Source organism: Metarhizium acridum, assembly GCF_019434415.1.
Source record: "Metarhizium acridum strain ARSEF 324 chromosome Unknown scaffold_1, whole genome shotgun sequence".
In the NCBI taxonomy this organism is placed as follows: domain Eukaryota; kingdom Fungi; phylum Ascomycota; class Sordariomycetes; order Hypocreales; family Clavicipitaceae; genus Metarhizium; species Metarhizium acridum.
In genome coordinates, this window is record NW_027094015.1 from 6,457,125 (window position 1) to 6,477,430 (window position 20,306).

At 51.6% G+C, this 20,306-nt stretch overlaps 5 protein-coding genes across 7 annotated transcripts; 4 read left to right on the top strand and 1 right to left on the bottom strand.

Annotated features, from left to right (window-relative positions):
• Positions 1-23: 23 nt before the first annotated feature.
• Positions 24-416, top strand: J3458_002035 (uncharacterized protein; the record flags this gene model as incomplete). The annotated part of the gene is made up of 1 exon (XM_066117067.1): positions 24-416. One exon carries the CDS (start codon positions 24-26, stop codon positions 414-416), a length of 393 nt encoding a protein of 130 aa, XP_065978955.1.
• Positions 417-3,998: 3,582 nt separating this feature from the next.
• Positions 3,999-6,344, top strand: J3458_002036 (uncharacterized protein). The gene is made up of 3 exons (XM_066117068.1): positions 3,999-4,558; positions 4,693-4,817; positions 4,887-6,344. Exon 1 carries the CDS (start codon positions 4,050-4,052, stop codon positions 4,365-4,367), a length of 318 nt encoding a protein of 105 aa, XP_065978956.1. The 5' UTR covers positions 3,999-4,049; the 3' UTR covers positions 4,368-4,558; positions 4,693-4,817; positions 4,887-6,344.
• Positions 6,345-10,450: 4,106 nt separating this feature from the next.
• J3458_002037 (uncharacterized protein) lies at positions 10,451-13,680 on the top strand. The gene is made up of 6 exons (XM_066117069.1): positions 10,451-10,942; positions 11,005-11,314; positions 11,374-11,432; positions 11,489-11,528; positions 11,581-12,117; positions 12,171-13,680. The coding sequence occupies exons 1-6, from the start codon at positions 10,846-10,848 to the stop codon at positions 12,835-12,837; spliced, it is 1,710 nt and encodes a 569-aa protein (XP_065978957.1). The 5' UTR covers positions 10,451-10,845; the 3' UTR covers positions 12,838-13,680.
• Positions 13,681-14,493: 813 nt separating this feature from the next.
• J3458_002038 (uncharacterized protein) lies at positions 14,494-19,481 on the top strand. 3 transcript variants are annotated; one of them, XM_066117072.1, is made up of 5 exons: positions 14,494-15,063; positions 15,219-15,765; positions 15,939-16,811; positions 16,878-17,817; positions 17,887-19,481. In XM_066117072.1, the coding sequence occupies exons 1-5, from the start codon at positions 14,718-14,720 to the stop codon at positions 18,745-18,747; spliced, it is 3,567 nt and encodes a 1,188-aa protein (XP_065978960.1). In that variant the 5' UTR covers positions 14,494-14,717; the 3' UTR covers positions 18,748-19,481. The 3 variants fall into 3 exon arrangements, with proteins under 3 accessions (XP_065978960.1, XP_065978959.1, XP_065978958.1); XM_066117071.1 differs by having other exon boundaries at positions 14,494-15,765; XM_066117070.1 differs by lacking the exons at positions 14,494-15,063; positions 15,219-15,765 and having other exon boundaries at positions 15,833-16,811.
• Positions 19,322-20,265, bottom strand: J3458_002039 (uncharacterized protein; the record flags this gene model as incomplete). The annotated part of the gene is made up of 1 exon (XM_066117073.1): positions 19,322-20,265. Exon 1 carries the CDS (start codon positions 19,904-19,906, stop codon positions 19,322-19,324), a length of 585 nt encoding a protein of 194 aa, XP_065978961.1. The 5' UTR covers positions 19,907-20,265.
• Between the last annotated feature and the right edge of the window lie 41 nt (positions 20,266-20,306).

The window sequence follows — 20,306 nt, forward strand, 5'->3', positions numbered from 1 at the left end:
TGGCCAATTCCAGCCTTGAAAACATGGAAGCCTCAAGGCCAGAGCCTGTCATGTCAGCACCTGCCTGTCAGCACCTCCCAGCTTCCAGCTCCCAGCTCCCAGCATCCAGCATCCAAGAAGAGGCACTGGATGTCGTCGTCATGGTTCAAGCGACTTCAATGTTCCAAAACCCGGCACCCACCTGCCGCTTGACCAGAGGCATATCGGCCCAAGCACCTGAGGATCGTCGAGGGCCCGGCTGTCGACGTGTTGTCCACCTGCTGTCCCCCTGGACCGGGCCTGCTGCATGTATTCAATGTTGTATGGACTTTACTCTGCGGTATCTCACCGATGATGCCAGACCTGGGGGTTTGAGCTTCAAGGGACCTGTCGTGCACGTACCGCTGGCGTGCTCGGCTGTGGTCGGCCATGCGTGATTGCGTTGCGCCTTTGTGCGCTGTTCGCCGGCAGCTTTGCAAACATTTGTTCCATTACATTTGCACCGGGCAGAACGCACAACGCAAAGCGCGGAACGCACCACGTACAAGGCAACTCGCACTTATTGCCGACTCTAGATCGAGTAGACGCGTGAGGGCAAACGCGAGCACGCCCGTTTGGGCTCTTCACCATGCATGACAACGCCAGCCGTTTCAATCAAACCCCCCTTGTCGCCTCCTCTCTTCTCCTCCTCTTCTTCCCTTTCTTCCGTCACCGGCCTCACCGGCCTCAACAAGCCCAGAAGCGATGTCAGAAACCCGTCCGGTACGACAGAGCTACATGCCGTCTACACGGTAGCTAATACCAGTCTCTTATATCGCCGCGTGGATGGCACGACTCCCAGATGACCACGGCGGAAGGGGCGCATATGCGTGGCCGAGACCTCCTGGCACAATCATTTGCTGCTTCACCATGGCCATAACCGCCATAACCAGAACGGCACCCGGTCTGACAGAATCATGGCAGCTGACTTGCCCAGCTATGCAGACTCTCTGCAGAGAGTCTGCATGAGAGTCTGCATACACTTTTCCAGCGTCAAGTTCGTTCTGAGGGGGGCCATTGGTTACCATGGGTTCTCATGCGCCCATGAGACCGTGGAAAAAGGCTCCTCCTATTCGAGCTTGTCGCAACAACTGGCGACCATCTGCTTATCTAGCCAGCGCAGCTTGCGCTTCAAATGCTGCCGGCTCCGAGGCGAACCGCAGAGTACCCAAGTCCTTCAGCATCATCTTGTGCACACACATCCTCGTCCGTCACAGTCACAAAGGCGGTCCCATGTGCTCCATTTGTGTAACTTGGTCGACGTCATGCCAAGTTTGGGGGCATTTTCTCCTCGGCGGGCGCAATCTTCTTTCATTTGGTGCAAGCCGCATTATATTCCAATTTGTACGCAACTTAAGACCATCTTTTGTGATCGGCTCCGGACTGCCCACCGCTACAACTGGCCGTTATAATGGACGGCGTGCTAATTCCCGACGCGCGACACGGCCTTCACGTTCATCTATCCAAGTACGAAATTACACAAGTGTACGTTGCCGTCGTTTTCTCGCCTCCTCTCCCTTCTTCTTCTCTTCCTAACTTTGAGCAAGTACTGCCGATAAATCGAAGTAAGATGAAAACAATTAAAACGGACAAGCACAGAGCGGGGGCATTTTAATATCCCGGTATCTAGATCTCATTTGTGATCTGTTCATACCAGTCCTCACAGTAGTGAGTGGTGACTGGTCGTTTTAAAATGTTGAGCTGCACGTCATAGTGATCATTTCGTGCGGCACATCTTCAAGCTCGCAATACTATCTAGCCATGTGCTCAAAAGTCTCACACAAGCATCTCGTACGTATTCGATTGAGCTGTCATGGGCATTACCCTAGTGTGAAACAAACACTTTTTTCTTCATCGTCTGACGGCTCTTTGCTTCGGTTCTCTCTTGTCATTGCCGTTGTGGGTGTGGCTTTCGGTCTCACAATAACGCTCACCTGCCCAACTGAACAAAGGGACTCAGGATTATCACCACCTACCCAGGGACCTAGATGCCTACCTACATACCTAGGTAAGTAAGTATGTGCGGAGTGCGGTAGGGAGGGCTACCTATCAATGTCTCACCGGGGTGAGTCGACAGTTTGTGTGTCATTGGGTAACGATGTCCCCGGAGTCCACCAGCAGCACATGGCCAGGTTTCATTGCCGCTGGTGCTTACACAAAGATATGCTTCCGCAAAGAGCTGGGTGGGTCAGCCCAAAATAAATAAATAAATAAATAAAAAAGAAGAAGAAAAAGAAAAAGACTGAAGAGTGAAAATCCGGAGGTTGGCAGAAGCGTGACACGCACGCCACTGAGGTCGGTCATGGTTTTCTTTTTAGTGCCTGACGTTAGTGTGATGGGGCATGGCAACCGATCCTTGCCATGGCGTCCACTGTATGAACAGAGAGTACTGGATCGTGTTGTCAAGCGTTGGAGACACGCAGGCCATCACCAAAAGATGCAGGTCTGGCTCAACTACTCCGTACATGGTGTGGAATCTCGAATTCGACGTCCTCCTGCCTCCAAAGTGACTCCGGTGCAGCGGATAGCGTCACAATTCATCACTAATATGGCATTGACAGCATCTTCTAGTGCATGAAACAATAACTGCTCCGGTTCAAAGAAAACAGATGGACCAATCGGAGCCTGTGGTGTATTGGCGGCCCAGATCCTAGTGTATGTCAGATATCACATTCTCCTAACAAATGTGACAGGTCAGGCATTTGAATTCCGAGACGAACTTCCCGCTGAAGAGCAGTATTCAGTCCGATTCACTCTATGTGCCTAGTAATGCAGTTCATGTCAAAAAAGGAACGCAAGTAGCTCGGGCACGCGTGTACAACGGTTATGAACGACCACGTCTGCCTGGGTAATGAGGTCACGCCCTGTATCAGTCGTACACTTGCAGGCCATTGCGGTCAGCGCGGGCTGCAGCATCTCAGAGACAATCTCATGAGGGAGGTGGCGGGGGTTGATGTCATTACTATAAGGAATGGTCACAAAGTATGTTCTAGTTGATGAGGGCCTCATAGAAATGTCGTCTCAATTAGATCAAAGTCGGTGTATAAGCACACCATCAGACAATGCAGGCGTTATAATGTCTTTATATACTGTGCAACACGCCCTCTGTACCTTGTAGCATGTTAGCGTAAAAAGGATCGCCTCGGGATAGACAAATATATCTTGTCAGAATCTGTGGTGCCTCATGCGGTTCCGTTTGTTCCTAGGCCCTGAAGTAGTTACGCACCTCTGCTTGGTGGTCGATCCGAGTTTCTGGTGGTTGGAGACGTATGCAGTTGGAGTCCTGCATAGAGCTGAAGACGGGATTGGATTCGCCGTGCTACATTTCAACTAGGTACTCCGTACGACGGAGCAAATTAGATACATCTGGTGTCGAAAAGTGTAGCTGGCTACACAACGAATGGAAGGAACGCCTGGCAAGGAATACGTACTGATCCGGTGTTGCATCGTTAAATCACGGGCTTATATGGGTGTTCCTGACGACTAGTCTCCCTCTAATAATAGCAGACGGCTATAGTCGATGAACTCATCATGAGAAGTAGAAAGATACGTGACTATGTGTCCACGAGCAAGCCCAATTAGGCGCCTATGCCGAATCTCACTCAGTACCGCGCTACTTCCGTCTCTTGTACGTAGTACTCCGCAGTTTGGGTTTAACTTCATCCTAGAACTTGCGTTGCAGCCCTGCACGGAGCCATATTCAAAGTCGTAGTACTGGTTACCCGTAGACTACGTCCATGGGCGGTGAGAAAATCAGGCAAGCTGGGTACAGCAGTCAGGCGATGTTCCAAAGACTGTCCGTGACTGCTCGCGCGAGACTCAGATCAACTCATTTCAATTGTCAATGGCCAGAGTTACAGTTCGACGTGTACAGCTCAAGCCACGACCATCTTGGCGGTCCAACCAATGCTCGTCCGAGTATCACAGCAGAAGTAACTAGGCGTCGAATCGGTCCACACAGCTTCAAAGCAGGGAATGTGGTCGGCGTGTCGGGCACAGAGCTGTTGTTCTCGAAGCCGGTGTGACGCAGAATGATTCCACAACCAAGCCATCATCGTTCGAGTAAAATTGCATGGCAAAGCGTAATCTTGCATTTGCGCAACTCGATTGACGCACAGGGAACCTACTGCAACATGGGAGTCCCGAATTGCCTACCTAGGTACTCCGTAGTCATGCAAAGGCCAGCCATCATCTCAATATCACCAAATAGCCCGGATGCTGCCAATAGTTCCTCTGCTCCTTCCAAATTTGTAGCATGCGCACAGCTTTGTCACATCGTCGGGCAAGAGCGGTCCAGAGCGCTGGCAGAGAAAGCTGAAGCAATCTCCTGTCTGATCACTGTGCTCTGACAGAATTATTCTTTACTTCTCATTGCTTCTTCATCATGCCCTGGTCATTGTATGGCGCATCATCTTGTCAGAAGCCCAAGCAGTAGCCAAGACCATGGATCGATCGCTACAACATAGAGCATGGCGAATATGCGACATTTTACAAGCATGCCACGTTTTGTTGTCAGCAGGAATTCACTCGTCCGATTATTGTGAGTGCCCCGGCGTGGCATGAGCCTTCAGCCGCTTTGAGAATTTTTCCACGGCATGATCCCAGTGTTCCAACAGACCTTTGGTCTTGTATGTATTAGACGGAAGCCTGTCAGCTGATCGGAATACCAGGCAGTTACCCTTGCTGTGCTAGAGAAATCGCATAATACGAGCCGAGAATCAGGCGACTTAACAGTCCGTGGCTGGGGATGCATATTCTACCAAAAGGAAAAATTGCTTCCGTCGTACAAACACTTGCATGTATGTACTCCATAATCATCAGAAGTGTGCCGAGAAACGCATATCAAAAGCAAGTTCTAATGAAAACAGAAAAGCAAAACTGCCAAAAGATAAGAGCGCCACAGAAAAGCCCACATTGAAAACATCCTGGAACAAGAACATGGGCACTCACAACAGTCTTTCTGGGAGAAAGAGGCCCGTGCCCACCCTGCCCCTTGCAGACCATCTCACATTTGATCTGGTTAAACGCAGTACATGACTTAATTATTCAAAATCGCCGCTTGCAACGAGATGTCACTAGAGGTTTTGTTCACCACATGCTGCTCCGCTTGTTTTGTGGTCTCTTGTGTCTCTATTCTGACGATATGTGCTACAAAACCCCCCCACCTAATCTTTTCATCCATCCGATGCTTGATTTATCTTCACTCGCGACAGACACCGGGTCGGATATTCGAGGTTCCCCGGTCCGACATCCAAGGAATGGCGTATCCGCAAACGGTCCAGCATCAATGGGCTCTAGATCCAACCAACCTACCGGGTCGCTGCCCCTGACATCCATCTTGGTTGACACCCCCCCTTTCCTACCCCATTCCCATATGGCCAAGAAGCGTTAACAAGCCGAGTATAACTTCCGCCCCCACTAGGAGTGGTTGCTTGGTAGGCTTACATGCTACTACGATACAGCGAAGAGGAGCTAGCTTGCCGGCCAAACCAGCTTTAATTTTCCGGCACATCACACTCGGCGGATTGGCAAACTTTAAGAGGCCCCGGGGAACTGAACCGGGACCCGCTAGCCGGAACCCAGGAAATCCTCCCCGACAGTTTGCTGTTGTTCGCTGACTCAAGCCTATTGGACGAGACTGGGAAAACGGCGTGTTGCACAAATGACGACATGAACCGCAGAAATTCAAGAGCCCCAAGACCGCCGTCGACATGTAGCAAAACTAGCAGCGCCACTAAATTACCATGTTGACAAGATCACGAGGGCACATGATTGTAGCGGTGAGCTACATACGCACTAGCCGCTATGACGTTCGGATTTCGACACAAATTTGTTTGTTCTACCAAAATGTCGCAGCGCCCTCGAAATCAGGAAGCCAACATATTCGCAGCGCGGATGAAGCCATACCGCTGCAGAAGAAAATCGTCACATCATGCACATGCATTACTGGGTCAAGCCACCACGAAAATTCGGTCATTTGTTGATGCAACCCTGCCTCTTCGAATGAATACGCATGCACTTTTGGTGTATCCATGTTGTCGGGTTTTCCAAAAGGCCATGTTGAATGGCGCTGCATGTCATGCATTAGGCCACATATGATACGGAGTACTCCTTACGCGTGTTATATCGGATTGAGTACATCATTATGAAGTATCGAAATTGAACATGAGAACAAACAGAGAAATTCCGAATACCTTTGCAATACATCATCCCAAGGAGATGAGATACTTCAAAAGGTTCAAAAAGAACAGGGATGCAAATTATTTTCCGTCAGCCAACAGGTGTGAAAGCAACAGCCAAAGCCACGTTTTATGCCGGGTCGGAGTTCATAAGCAGAAAATCGACCCATTATCCTTTTCCGCAAATTCTACCTTCAACTGCCAATCCAAGTGCATGCTTGTTCTGGAATGTCTGCAACTCGGACCTCTGGGAGCCAAAGCATTACCAGCCAGCCCTGTTTACACAACGGATGCGCAAGGCTGGCAACGGTGACATGTGGGTAAAGGGGGGGCACGGGGGGCACCGTTCGCCACGCGTCCAACTTCGCCTCGCCTTGCTTCAAATCCTTCACAGTCGCGGCCAGATAGAGTAGTACTTGGCTGGTCCCTCCGCTGATATGGTGGAGACTGATGCAATTCCGGCACTCTTCCGCAGCGACCCAAAGCATCGGACCAGAACTGGGGGCCATTTAAGCCACCAAGGGTCCAAAAGAATCCCATGCAAAATCTGCGTATCCTCATAGTATCACCCCTATTATAGTCAACCAGGGCGGTGATTAGCATCACACGAGGACGGTGTTAGCAAGCTGTGATGCCACATGGCACTGCACCCAGTCGCCAATTCGGAACTAAGTCAAGCATGCGGCGCCATATTTGGCACGCCAAGCTAGATCCCATGCGAATTATCTCGTAGTCAAGCATCAGAAGCAAAACCTCATTGCGGTTCGGTGAACTCCGTGAAGGTCATTGAGGATTCTTCAGTAAACAGCACTCGCCCTGACGCAAATCTTATGAAGTAAACTGGAGCAAAAATTTACCTGGAGTCCTGGGCGATTCAGCAATATAGTTCATTTCGAAATCGAGGCCACACAGGCAGAGGAAGGTCGGAACAACGCCCATTGGCTCCTGTTAGGCCAAGTTGGATCAGTGCCGTAAAATTTTGATCACATCCAATTACTGTACATACGTACCCAGATTGTCCATCGTTGGGCCAGCACGCAATGCCGGGGATGTTGCCGTGTTACCGGCGTCGTCGGATAATTCGATCAGCATACAGAGACGCCGTAGATATACATCACCCTTTTGTGCCTGGTTCTTTTTCTAGGGCACGCTGGTGTCCTCTTATGATAGTCAGTATCCTAGTCACCTCGGCTTCTCGCATTTGGGAACTCGGGCTCTTCCTTCACTATTATTCTTACTTCAGACTACTATGGTGGTTTATACTAGCATTTTTTCAGGTTACCCGGATAATATTATAGACTAAGCAGGATTGCTTTGGTGACCCTCGCGTTCCACATCCATACCAAGGCAAATTCGCATAAGGAATACTTGCGACTTGCTAGATTTAGTAACAGAATACTTCGCTCTGTCTCAGAGTATGGCTGATGTCATGGCCGAAGACTTCTTGTCTCGGACTGAAATCTTTCTTTCAGGGTTTCGGCAAACCCTTACGATCACGCTGAGATACCTGCCATGCGGCTCAGCAAGACATTGCGTGAGGTACATGCCACGTCCCAATTATAGACAGTTGTCATGTAACAACATACGTCACGCGGGGCTTGCAGGATTTGCGCTCTCCTACCCCCTCAGACGGGACTTGAAGCGGATACTATTCCTCACCGAAAGCAATCATGTGCATATGTGTCATGTGCTAGAGCTGCATGCTCCAGATGTCGTTCTACCGCTGCATTCGACAAAACAGCGAGGGCCATTGCGCCCGTGGCGCAATGCCAGCCTTAAATAAGCGCTCTTTCCGAAGGTTTAAACGTTGGATTAATCCCGTGCTTATGACGTCTAGCTGTTAGCGTCCGATTGGGCGCCTGCGACGTTGCTTCCTCTGTTCACCGTGGCTCCCATCACTGCTGGTCATGGCTTTTCAACTTACTACGTATCAGTTGCATAACCGAAGGCCTCCACGTCTCTGATGAATGTTGAAGGGAGTAACAAGAAAAGTAAGTCTGATGCATGCAAAAACTGCAACAGGGTTAGGTAGTTGGTCTGCACCTGTTGGCAAATCTAATCCGCAGATTGCAGAAGCCGACATATCTAGAGGGGCATGGCGGCCACCAACAACATGTTCACACCAAAAAGGCAGAAAAGGACAGGAAAAGCAACGACAATGACGATGATCCTGTGGATCTCAGTCTCGGAAAGCGGGTTGAATGCCTCACTTACCGGACGAGTAATGATTACCAAATGTTATCCGCATGGCGCGTTTTCTTTGTTCTTGAAAAGGGAAAAAAAAGAAAAAGAAAAAGAAAACGAAACAGTTGTATCGGCTGGCCATTTTAGGTTGTGGAAATGAAACCTCACTTACTTGAAGCATGGGGGGTACTGGCAAAGGGCATTCAACAAGCCATGACTGATTTTCTTTTTCTCCGTGTTCGGGGTACAAAGACACGCGACGAGCTCAGAACGATATTACAGCACGAACACCCCAGGCTCATCGGATGTGCCGTGCTATACATCCGTTCCAAGAACGGGTTCCAAATAAAGGAAGAAAAAGAAACTTGACAGAAGCAAAAAAGCGCCATCAGTATTGTATGGTGTGGCTCAACAGTCCAGACAGGGCAGAGTCCAGCCCTAGAGAACATCCGCTCAAGGTCTTATGCGGCCAACAACGAACGGATAACAACGAACGGATCGTCTTCTTTCCTCCACCCCGTCGTCAACTAACTCATCATGGACTAATAATAAGATGTCAAGAGCGGCTGTGACACTCTGTAGCTCAGCAGCGGTGCCGACTTCCTTGACAACTCCCAAGGCGATAATAGGCGGTGTCGCCAAGTGGTCACCAGATGCCCTCTGGAGCACTCTCGGCATGGATTTGGCGTTGTGTTACCCGGGCTAACTGGAGGGCTTGTTGTACAATGTCTTCCAGAGTCGATGCTGAAGATGTCGTTCGCCGCCAATCATGTCATGGTACAGCACAAAGCGATCACGGTATCAGAGCTTTATAGTACGGATTATAGAGTACTTATACATGCTTTGGCATGCTAAGCAATCCAGTAGGGCAACTGCAACAGACATCCGGACAGAATGACGGGGGCGCCAGTCACAGATACGCAGACACGCAGATGTGCAACTACGCAAATGTTCAGACGGCCTTGTTCGCCGGGGGGAGCATTGCAAGACAAGGAGAAAATAAAAAGAAAGACAAGAAAATCACCCACGGCCAGGCTCCCTCGTATCGTGGGCAGCTTGGGCTGACTAGGCTCGTCACCGCCCTGCTCTCCATGCTCTCCACCTCTGGCTCATCTTACCCCTGCCTCAATCCGTACTTCTGATGTGAGGATGACAATGGCTCGAAAAAGCTGGGGCACAGAAGCAACGCTCGACCTGGTGTACCGGAGGCGCTGTGTAGCCTCTGCAAAGCTGGGTCCGGGCTGTTGGCTCAAAGCTCCAAGCCCGGTGTAGAGTAGTTTGAGGAGTCTTCAGCCGTGGCAGAGACTGCACAATCTGCTAGACACACAAGGGCCAGTTGACGCTCCCCGGCAGCTTGAACAGGGGCCACATATCGGCTCAGGTTTCCTTCTGTCTGGCTCGCCCCTGCAAGCTTGAGCCCGGCATGAGCCCGGCTCGTACCTAGCGAATGTACCAAGGTGCTGGGGACTGGGTAGGTACCTACCTAGGTAGGTAGGCAGAGTCATGGCTACGGAGCTGTACTCCGTACCAGTCGACCCCGTTGATCACTTCATATTGCATTGTGTCAGAGGGAAGCAGAAGGGGCCAGAGGGCTGGACACGAGCATACATAGCTACACCCCTCCCCTGCACCGCACGGGTAGTTGTGCTTTGTAGAAAAGGCTCCAAAGCCCCACGCACGGCCCAATGTCGTGCCCCTGGTCCGGGATTGGTGGCAGACACTTCGCCGCATTCACTCTACAATAGTTACTTGATAGTTACCTGTTGGTGTTGGATGGACAGCTTAGAGGGGAGATCAAGGCCTTTTTGCACGTTTGCTTTCTCTGGCTCATGTCACCGCCCGTTCTAACTAATCCGGTGCCAAACTTGGCCCAGCCCAATGGGTACCGAAATGGGCCTCGTTCGCTTATTATCCCCGAGGGGGCCGGGGGGCTTGCACCATCTTTTGTTTCTTTGCTGTGAAGAGGCATCTGGAGTCTTGAGTCGACTTCGACCAGAGAACTTATATGTGTATCCACTCCCTCTCTTCCGCTACATCTTGTCCCCCTTCTCTCGCACTCCTTTGCCATGGTGTTTCTGCCTTCATATTACTATGTCTAATCACCTGTCCTTGAATCTTCCGTTTTCAATTTCATCCTGACAAGAGAGCCCTGTTTGGATCGTACTCTTTCTGCTGATTCAAATTGGGACCTCCGCCATCCGCGTACAACATAGCGTATACTCTCCAGACTTGCCTATTCGGGAACGAGGACACAAGTCATCCTCGACGCACTCCGTTGAAGAAAGTTTTGAAACCATCAATCAATGAAAAAATCGGCCTTGGAATTATTCACTTATTGTTACCAAGCAATCACTGGCAGCCGTGTTTGTGTTACTGTATGCCAAGTAACGCCGAGTTTGCTTTACCACAAGAACGGACCGCGTCACTGTATTTACTTGAGAGACTCAACTTGCTCAAGTAAGCCATGGTGAGGGGGCAACCGTATGCTGCCGCAGCAGGCCGCAATGGCAAGAATGGCAAGGCGACGCCGCCATTTCCCACTAAGCAGATGTTCGTATTAGGTATGAGAAATTGCAGCAACCTCACCGACGTGTTTGGGGCCTGTACTGACGCGCCTGGGTAGCCTGCTGCAGAATATGTGAACCAATTGCATTCATGTCCATATTTCCTTACATCTACTACATGATTCAAGACTTCCATGTCACAGATGATGCTAGCAAAATCTCGGTCTACGCGGGAATGGTCACCTCGGCTTTCACTTTGGCCGAGTTTGCGACTGGAGTCTTATGGGGCAGGTTGAGTGATAAGATCGGACGGAAGCCTGTCTTGCTGCTTGGCCTGTTAGGGACAGCTCTCAGCGTCTTGGTTTTCGGATTCGCGCCAAACTTGCCCGTGGCTCTCTTCGCTCGAGCACTTGGTGGCCTTCTAAATGGGTGAGCTACGTAGTTGTCCCACTTCAATTGTTGCTTTGCTTCTGACATCATTCTCAAAGGAATATCGGTGTGTTGCAAACAACAGTTGCAGAGCTCGTGACAGTCAAGGAACAGCAACGTAAGTCGAAGAGTCCGAACGGAAGGTTGTGCGGGGGCTAATGTGAAGCATTTCAGCTCGGGCCTATACCATAATGCCAATGGTCTGGTGTATCGGGTAAGTCAAGTTAGATGTCGACATTGCGAAGGAGATTCCTGACGTTTCCCAGCTCAATCATCGGTCCAATGATTGGTGGTGCTCTTGCCCGACCTTGCATCAGCTACCCGGACACTTTCCCTCCAGGCACCATTTGGGATCGCTATCCGTACCTGCTTCCTAATCTTTTCAGCGCCGCCACCGTCTTCGTGGGTGTTATCATCGGCTTCTTATTTTTGGAGGAGACGCATACGGCAAAGAAGCAGCAACGAGACGCTGGTCGCGAGCTAGGTGACCGACTTGTTGATTTGGTTGCCAAAGTCCCCCTTTGCGGAAGACTAGGCCGGCCTGCCGAGAAGAAAAGTCTCTTGGTAAACAATGGTGTGATGGGATACAACACCACAACCACCGGCAGCTCCGGCTTATCAGATGCGGACGAACCCTTGCCAGTATACCAGAGCAGAGAGTGTTCCCCAAATTTGGCACCTCAATCGGACGCAGACCCCGAGGCTGCCTCTGACTCTGGACGGAGAGAATTGGAAAATAGGCCATTGGTTATATTTACTAAGCCGGTCATCATGAACATCATGTCCTATGGCATTCTCGCATTGTGAGTGGATTTCGCTTGTTCACGCGCAGTACGTTGCTAATTCAGTTCTGTAGCCACACAATGACTTTCGATCAGCTCTTTCCAGTTTTTCTGAGCACAGAGCCTCCGATAAATGGGCCAACGGTTGAGCTTCCCTTCAAGTTTGTCAATGGTTTTGGCCTCGATACCAAGACTATAGGCGTCATTATGTCGGTTCAAGGACTATATTCGCTTTTTTCGAACTACATGATTGTAGCCCCAGTTACGACTCGGCTTGGATCCCTTCGTCTATTCCGAATGTTGGCCTTTTCATACTTCGCCTTATACCTCGTTACACCATATTTAGTGTTGCTTCCCCAAAATCTCAGGATGCCAGCCATCTATACCTTGGTCATCTGGAAGTGCACGTATGCAACCATGGCGTACCCGAACAACGCAATTCTGCTGGCAAACTCGGCTCCAACGAAAGAGGTTCTAGGTACTATCAATGGCATCGCAGCCTCTACTGCCAGCCTGTGCAGAGCACTCGGCCCAACCGTCTCCGGTTTCTTGTATGCCGCTGGATTGCACACTGGCTACTCTGGTTTGGCCTGGTGGTTCAGCGGGGTGGTGACTTTGGTTGGAGCTTATCTGAGTTCGCAAATTTCCGAAAATGGATCGCAGGCCGGAGAAGTAGGAATTGACGATCCTCTTCTGGACGAACGATTGCTCGATGATTACGATGACAGCGACGTTGTCTGATACGTTATCTTTTCGAAAAACATGCCTGGCGGACCGAATTCTGAGTCTTTTGTCTTCAGTTTTCACTCTTGCCTGTGGTTACACTTCTGTTTACTCTTCCTATACACGATTCCTTCAATTCGCAACATTTGGACGACCACCCGTATACCCACCTCGGCATTTTTACTATTTCTTCCATAACTTTTCTCCTTGTCTAAACCAAAATTAATGTTGGCGTTACAGGATGTTCCCAGAAACCATGATTATATTTGGTAGCATAGACTTTTTTCAATCATGGGACAGCCGGATCCCGCGCAGAATATTGGGCTCGAGCTACCCCTGGAGCCAATTTGCTTTCTTTTCTTTTTTCTCCCCTTTTCTCAGACTCAACATGTGGTTTGGCTCATGTTTTTCGGTCAATGGTTTCAAAGTACGATTATTTATTTCATTTACCGGCAACGGTAATCTCTGACATCATGTTCAAACACATTTCCACTATTTTCGCCCCTGTCGCCTTTTCCCTTTTTGTTTCATATACAGACTGGAGGTTGATATATGACCCGAGGGATGGCAACGTCACTCAGGGCACACCTGGCGTTGCACGGAACGGTAATGAATAGGATTTTGCATGGACTTGGGGCTATTTGACGAGTTTCGAGATTTGGATTTTGCACGAATGCATGGAGATGGAGCGTGGGTACAGGTCAGGACATGGTAGTGAAGGGGGTGCGGAAACTCCCGGGGTTGAGTTTAGAGACATGAGCGCATTTGCAGGAATAACATAACAAATACCCTATGATGAATGGATATTGATGACTTTGCACGCATACCCGTTATTCAAATTGCTCGCCACGCAGACTCTTTGAGGCTTGTATGTACACGTACAAATCCATGAGCCCTGTTGAGCCTCTGGCGGCTTTATAGGAGGGTGCGCGGAAGACGGCGCGGCTGACGGGCCAATGAAACGAGGCACTAGCAAAGCAGACAGAATATGCATTTAAGGCGAACGTGGGAATATTTACTAAACCCAATCGCCGCCCCGACATGTTAAAAGCAGGATGGGGCAAGCTAAGATCTAGGTTGTGGCACGTATTGTTGCACGCGGAGTACGGAGTGCCAATGACGGCCTGGTGCAACCTCTACTCTAACTTTCGAAGGGATTTCCCTCCACAAGCGTCAATGGATTCCTTTGTTTGGAAGACGGACTTGTAGAATTGGGGAAGGCGGATAGCGATGGGGCGTTGAGTTGATTAAATCATGAAGGAATCAATAACAGGCACGGGCCGCTGTCAACTCTTGTTGTTTGATGGCGCATATGTCCTTGGAGGCGGCTAAGTTGGCTATATGCTGAACAATTAGTTAGTTATTATGCTTACTGCACTCGGTCCGTACATATGTACTCTGAACCTGAGTACTCAGGCACGCATCAAGTGTACTGTATGTAAACTCCACACTTTTCCCCACGGGAACTCGTGGAACGGGCCTCGACGGGCCATGGCTGCAGAGAAGCGCAGTCCGTCGCTTACCGAGGACGGGCCAAGAATAAGCAAGCAGACGGTAGTTACGGACGGAGCACATTGGCCGTGGCTGAGCCTGATGATGCCGTCGAGCTGGTAACAAGAGGGCCAGGGCGGGCTCGGCGACGGCCCAAGATTCAACCAAGATTGACAGCAAAGGCGCATCTCGGCCGCAGCCGCGCAACATACATTACACACTAGGTACTTTATGTAGTAGTATTTGCGAGTTTCCTCGGCCCCGTAACCCCGGCCGCTTCTCGTTTGTACATCGGAGCTGCGTCGCCGCGACGTTTGTTGTTGCTGGCTAACGTCTGACTCTTATTGCCCACAAATTCTCCCTCTCCGCGTTTCCATCTCCCGTCTCCATCTCGACCAATTAATTCCATGGCCATTGGCTGTCGCACGAGTCAAGATGCAGCTGTTTCTTGGCCGCCGCCGCCGCTCCACAACTTGAATCCGGGGCCTCGTCCAAATACTAGTACTCGAGTTGGCGTCTTGGAAGAGTCACTAGCGTCGACGGGGTCCAAAGTTGCTTTGCTATCTTTCCGTCCAGCCATCTTTCTTCCGAGGAGTCTGGTGCCTGGGCGCCAGGTCGCAGCCGTAATCCAGGACAAGACATTCCACAACTTCACGACACTCTCTCTGTGTGGACATGTGCACGTTTGCATTTGCATCTGCATCTGCATTTGCACACTGGCACACGTGCGCATTTGTGTTTTTCCAGAAACAAGTAAGACTTGCACCTACTCTTACACTCGCTCTTTCCCTCTCTCTCTCGCGCTGCCTCGTCTCACCCGGCGCCAAATCCCAAGTAGTCGTATTTTTGGCAAGTGCGACCTGACAGGATACCGGTTGACATCCCGCCGTTGTCGGCACTTTCGCCAGTCAACCCCAGATTCCGAGCTCTACCTCGAGCCTCGAGCCTTGGGCTAACGCGCGCATGTCATCTTGGAACATTAGTACATCCTGCGCCGCAAGAAGAGCCCGTCCGCCATCCCATCATCACCAAACTTTGGCCTCGCTCTTCTAGCCCTTCACATCTTCCTCATCTGCCAGCTACGGCGGCACACATCGCAGGGGACCTTGCAGCCATGCCATCGCGTGGCTCCCCGTCTCCCGGTCACCAACAAGGGACAAAACGGCAGCGACAATCCTCTTACGACGCCGCCTCGGATCGCAACAGCCAAACAAGCCCGAGCGAGCAGCTCGCCGGTGATGCGAGCCAGTCAGCTGCCGGCGCCGCGAATGCTGCGAATGCCGCCTCTGCAAAGGGTGGCCAAAGCAGCAACTTTCGCAATGTGAGCGCCTGCAACCGGTGCCGGCTACGCAAGAATCGATGCGACCAAAAATTGCCCAGCTGTGCGAGCTGTGCCAAGGCCGGTGTTGCCTGTGTTGGTTATGACCCTATTACTAAGAAAGAGATTCCCAGAAGGTACGTATGTGAATTCCCGGACATCTGGCGATGGGCCCAAGTAACTAGATGCCTAGATATCTGGGTAGTTTGGGTCAATGATGCTTGGAAATTAGGTCTTGAAGCTCCGTGCTTTCGGGCACATGGTCGTCGTATCATTTTTCCGATAATGATGCTAACCTACTGGACCGTAGCTATGTCTTCTACTTGGAAACTCGAGTGGAGCAGCTCGAGAAGCTGCTCGTCGCCAACAACATTTCTTTCCCACCCGCAGAGAATCTCGAGCTGTGTTCGCGGCCCTCGGCTGATGCTGCGAGCACCGTGTCTGCAACGGATAGTGGTTACTCGGGCCAGTCTGAGTCTGGTGACCGCGCACATCCCAGACAGCACCACGCGTTGGAGGCGCTAAAGGCAAAGAAGGCGGCTCCTCAGAGCCCAGCATTGGCCAGCATCATCAGCCCACCAAAGGCTAGATCTCTTGCCTCGGCATCTGGCGTCTCTTTTGCGCGCGTCGTCTTTGCTGCCGTTCAATATTCCGTATCCGAGCAGACGGGCTCCACAGAGCGTAGCGCGGGCCGTAAACAAAGTGTCAGCGGTGCCTCTGCTTCCATGAGAGATTCCTTCTTCGGCCTTCATACTCGGCCTACGATCCAGCCGGCACCTTTCCCCAAGAAGGAGGAGGGTTTGCGCCTGGCTACATTGTACTTTGAGCATGCTAATCCTCAAATTCCGGTCCTTCATCGCGTAGAGTTTATGCAGACGTTTGAAAAGGCTTACAAGAATGCCTCAAAGGGACTGACTGCTCGCGAGCTGTACATGATCAACATGGTGTTTGCCATCGGATCTGGTGTTATTCTTGGGGAGCCGGTGAGGACCTCTGCGCCGGAAAATCCCAGATTGTCACTTGATCAGGCTAAAGGCACCTGCCAACCAGAAGAGTACCATGCTAGTGCCATCGTACATCTGGAGGAATGCCTGAGCACAAGTGGTGGCTACTTGGAGGTCCTTCAGGCCGTATTGCTGCTTGCCAACTTTGCGTTGTTGCGACCTGTGCCACCTGGACTATGGTACTACCGACTTCTGAGAATTTGTCTTTGCCCTCGTCGTCACTCTGGCTAACTTTTATGGTGCAGGTACATTACTGGAGTGGCTGTACGGCTGGCTGTAGATCTGGGTCTTCACCATGAGGATGGAGATGTCGATGCAATTCCACCCGAACCTACCGCCGATCCCCATGCTGCTCAGGCTGCTGAGATTCGCGAGGGCAGTGCTCAAGACCGTGGCCGACGACATTGGATTCGTGACTTGCGACGACGACTGTGGTGGTGCACATACACCTTTGATCGACTAGTCAGCACGTGCGTTGGTCGACCATTCGGTGTCAGCGACGAAATCATCACAACTGAGCTACCGTCGCTCCTTGACGACGAATACATCACCCGGAATGGCTTCTTAGAACCCCCAGAAGGCGATGACCACCCCAGCTACAAGCATGTGGCGCACCATTACTTCCGCCTGCGACTACTCCAATCTGAGATTCTGCAAGTTCTGCAGTACAACCAGGCACAAATAGCACGGGCATCAAACGGCAACCAGGCCAAGCTGTACCCGGAAATGCGGTCTCATCTGCCTTCGCCCTTCCTAGTGCACTTTGACTCATTCCGATCATGGCGCATGGATATCGATAGAAGGTTATATTTGTGGAAGATGTCTGCACCAACGAGAGAAGAGACTGGAGTGGCATTCTCAACCGAATTCCTCGAACTCAACTACTGGCAGGCTATCATCCTGCTCTATAGACAAAGCTTAAGCGTGCCAGCCATGTTTGAAGGGGAGTACAACACTTCTGATGAGGTCAACAGCCCAACGGCCTTTACTGCGGAACTACGTGAGGATGAGGACCGCATCTATCTCAAAGTTGCAGAGGCTGGACAAAAGATCTTGCGCATTTACCGGCAGCTTCATCTCAGCGGGTTGGTCAGCTATACCTACTTATCAACTCATCATTTGTTCATGGCTGGCATTTCGTACCTATATGCCATTTGGCACTCACCGCTAGTACGAAGCCGCTTGGTACGTGTGGATTGATGCACATCCAAAAAAATACCTCCCTTCAATACCACCCGACTAACCACATGGCAGAACATGGAAGAAGTCGATTTTACAGTTTTAGCCGCTAAGTCGGTCTTTTCCGACATGATCGACAAGTGCCCGCCGGCTGAGACATGTCGGGATGCCTTTGAGCGAACAGCCAAGGCAACAATCAAGATGGCTTGCTCCAGTGGTGGGTTCGGCCAGCCCCAACCGTCGCGGCGACAGCGCAGGGAAACGATGCCGTGGACAAGTGTCCAGGACGGCTCGTCCATGAAGCCTCGGGCCCGCGCTCATAGTCATCGCCAATCAGAGGCCGCGCCTTTTCAGTTCGACCTATCGTTGTCAGACGGCTTATCGTCTCCCAGCATGTCCAACGCTGGAGATATGGCCGCTCAGCATACTCCCCCACTCGGAAAGACTAAAACCTACGATAGCGATGCATTCATGAGTGGCCAGAGTGCAGCTCGTAGTGGCCCTAGCCCCAGCGATGCAATGAGCCAGGATGACGGAGGATCCTCTATTGACCCGTCTCTGGTGCCGTCGACTCCCACGACACGACGTAGTGCGCCGCAGCATGGAGCGTCCGGCGCTTCCTTCCTAGGGCAGCAATTTGGTCTGCAAGGATCAATGGACTACCCGGACGCACAAACCATGGAGTTTCTGAACAACCTGGTTGCAACTCCGAATGGCGATATAAACGGCGTCGATCAGGCACACATGGATCTGGGGTTCGGGATGAACTGGGATGGCATGCATAACGAGTTCGGGGAAGGACAGCAAATCAATCCATTTGATACCTTTTTTTTCGGTGGCCAGCAGGGCAGCGGAGGCGTTGGCAACAACAACGACGACGATGAAAACAACAATGACAGCAGCAACGGCAATAGCAACAGCAGGAACAACAATTGATGTTTGCTTTGAAGGGATCGGAAACTCTGGAACAGGGAGAATATTGGGCGACGGTTTTTTTCATATATGGTGGTTTTCGGCGCAAATATTTTGCAGGCCTCTCTGCGACGAAGATGAGCCTGTATTTCATATATACCCCTATGAAATCAGATGGTTGGTTGTACAGCATTGAACAGTGTGGTCGGGGAGACGTGTGTCCTTGGCCCCAAAAAAGATGGCCCTTGTTGCATTTCAAGGGAGTTGCATGGGGTCTGGCTGGTGATTAATTTGGCTTGGCGAGGATGAAGGGAAACTGCGGCGTTGAGCATGTACTTGTACATGGATGGAATGGCATGTGAGAAGCTAAAGTGTGTATAAAACGAGTTGCAATCAAGTAACAAAATAAAGCCCAATCCAACGCGAAACGCCATACAAGGAAAACAAAATATCGTGACATCATAGCCCAGGCTTCACCAAGATCGATTGGCGATGCCAAATTGCCACCTCGTCCAGTAACAACAACCACAACAACAACAACAAAAAGACACCAGGGACTCGCCGCAAAAACAAATCCCCAACAGTGCCGAGTACCGGCCTAGCTGTACCTCCTGCTCCTCCTCCGGTCGTCGCTCCTGCGGCGACTGCTGTGGCGAGTCGTCTTCCGCCTGCTCTTCCGCCTGCTGCCCCTCGGCAGCTCATGCTCCTCAATGACAACCACCTCGTCGACGGGGGCGACGGGCCTCGGGGGGGCTGCCCTCGGCGGCGGCGGCGGCGGCGGCCTGGGATCGGTGCCGCCGCCGTCCTCTCGCACGTGCACCTCCAGCGTCTCCGTGGCGTGCGCGCGGCTCGGCGGGCGCCTGCGCTTCCTGGGGCGGAAGCTCAGCACGCTCGACGACGACAGGTCGCGCGTCGTCGTCAGGGCAGAGGCCGGCCCGCAGCCCAGGCCCGTGTACAGCAGGTACAGCAGCAGCAGGGCGCCGGCGACGGAGCCCAGCACGATGCCGACCACGACGCCGGGCGACGGCGAGGAGTCGAGGTCGCCGTACGCCGCGGGGATGAAGGCGCCTGCTGCTGTTGGCGTGGGAGCGTTTTGGCGCGCGTCGAGCGCCGGCATCTTTTTTGCTGGGTGGCTGGTGGGGGGGGGGGAGGGAAAAGATGCGAGGTTTCCTTTTGCCATCATCCCATTGTTCCGACGGGGGGTGGCGACGGCGTCCCTTTTTGACAGATTCGGGAAGAGAGGGGGGGCACAAAGACGAGGCTGCCGAGTCAATGCGTTTGGAGTGGTTTTTTTGTTTACCGGCGTTGCGCGTGTAATCTTGATGGCGCAGGCGCTTTGTTTGGCCGGCTCGTCATTGATGTGCGGGGACGGGCAATGCGGCCTAGCTCTTCTTCTTTTGTCTAGAGATTCGGAGATGAAACTGGTTAGACGGGCTTCTTTTGATGAATCATGTACTTGGCACGTGGGTTTGGGGGGAGATCGACGCCCGGGCAAAAGTGTGCCCTGTGCATGATGCCAGGGAAAAGCGGAGCTTTGCCTGCTTGACAGAAGGCCGGCCGGTAACTGGTCGACAGAAAGTGGC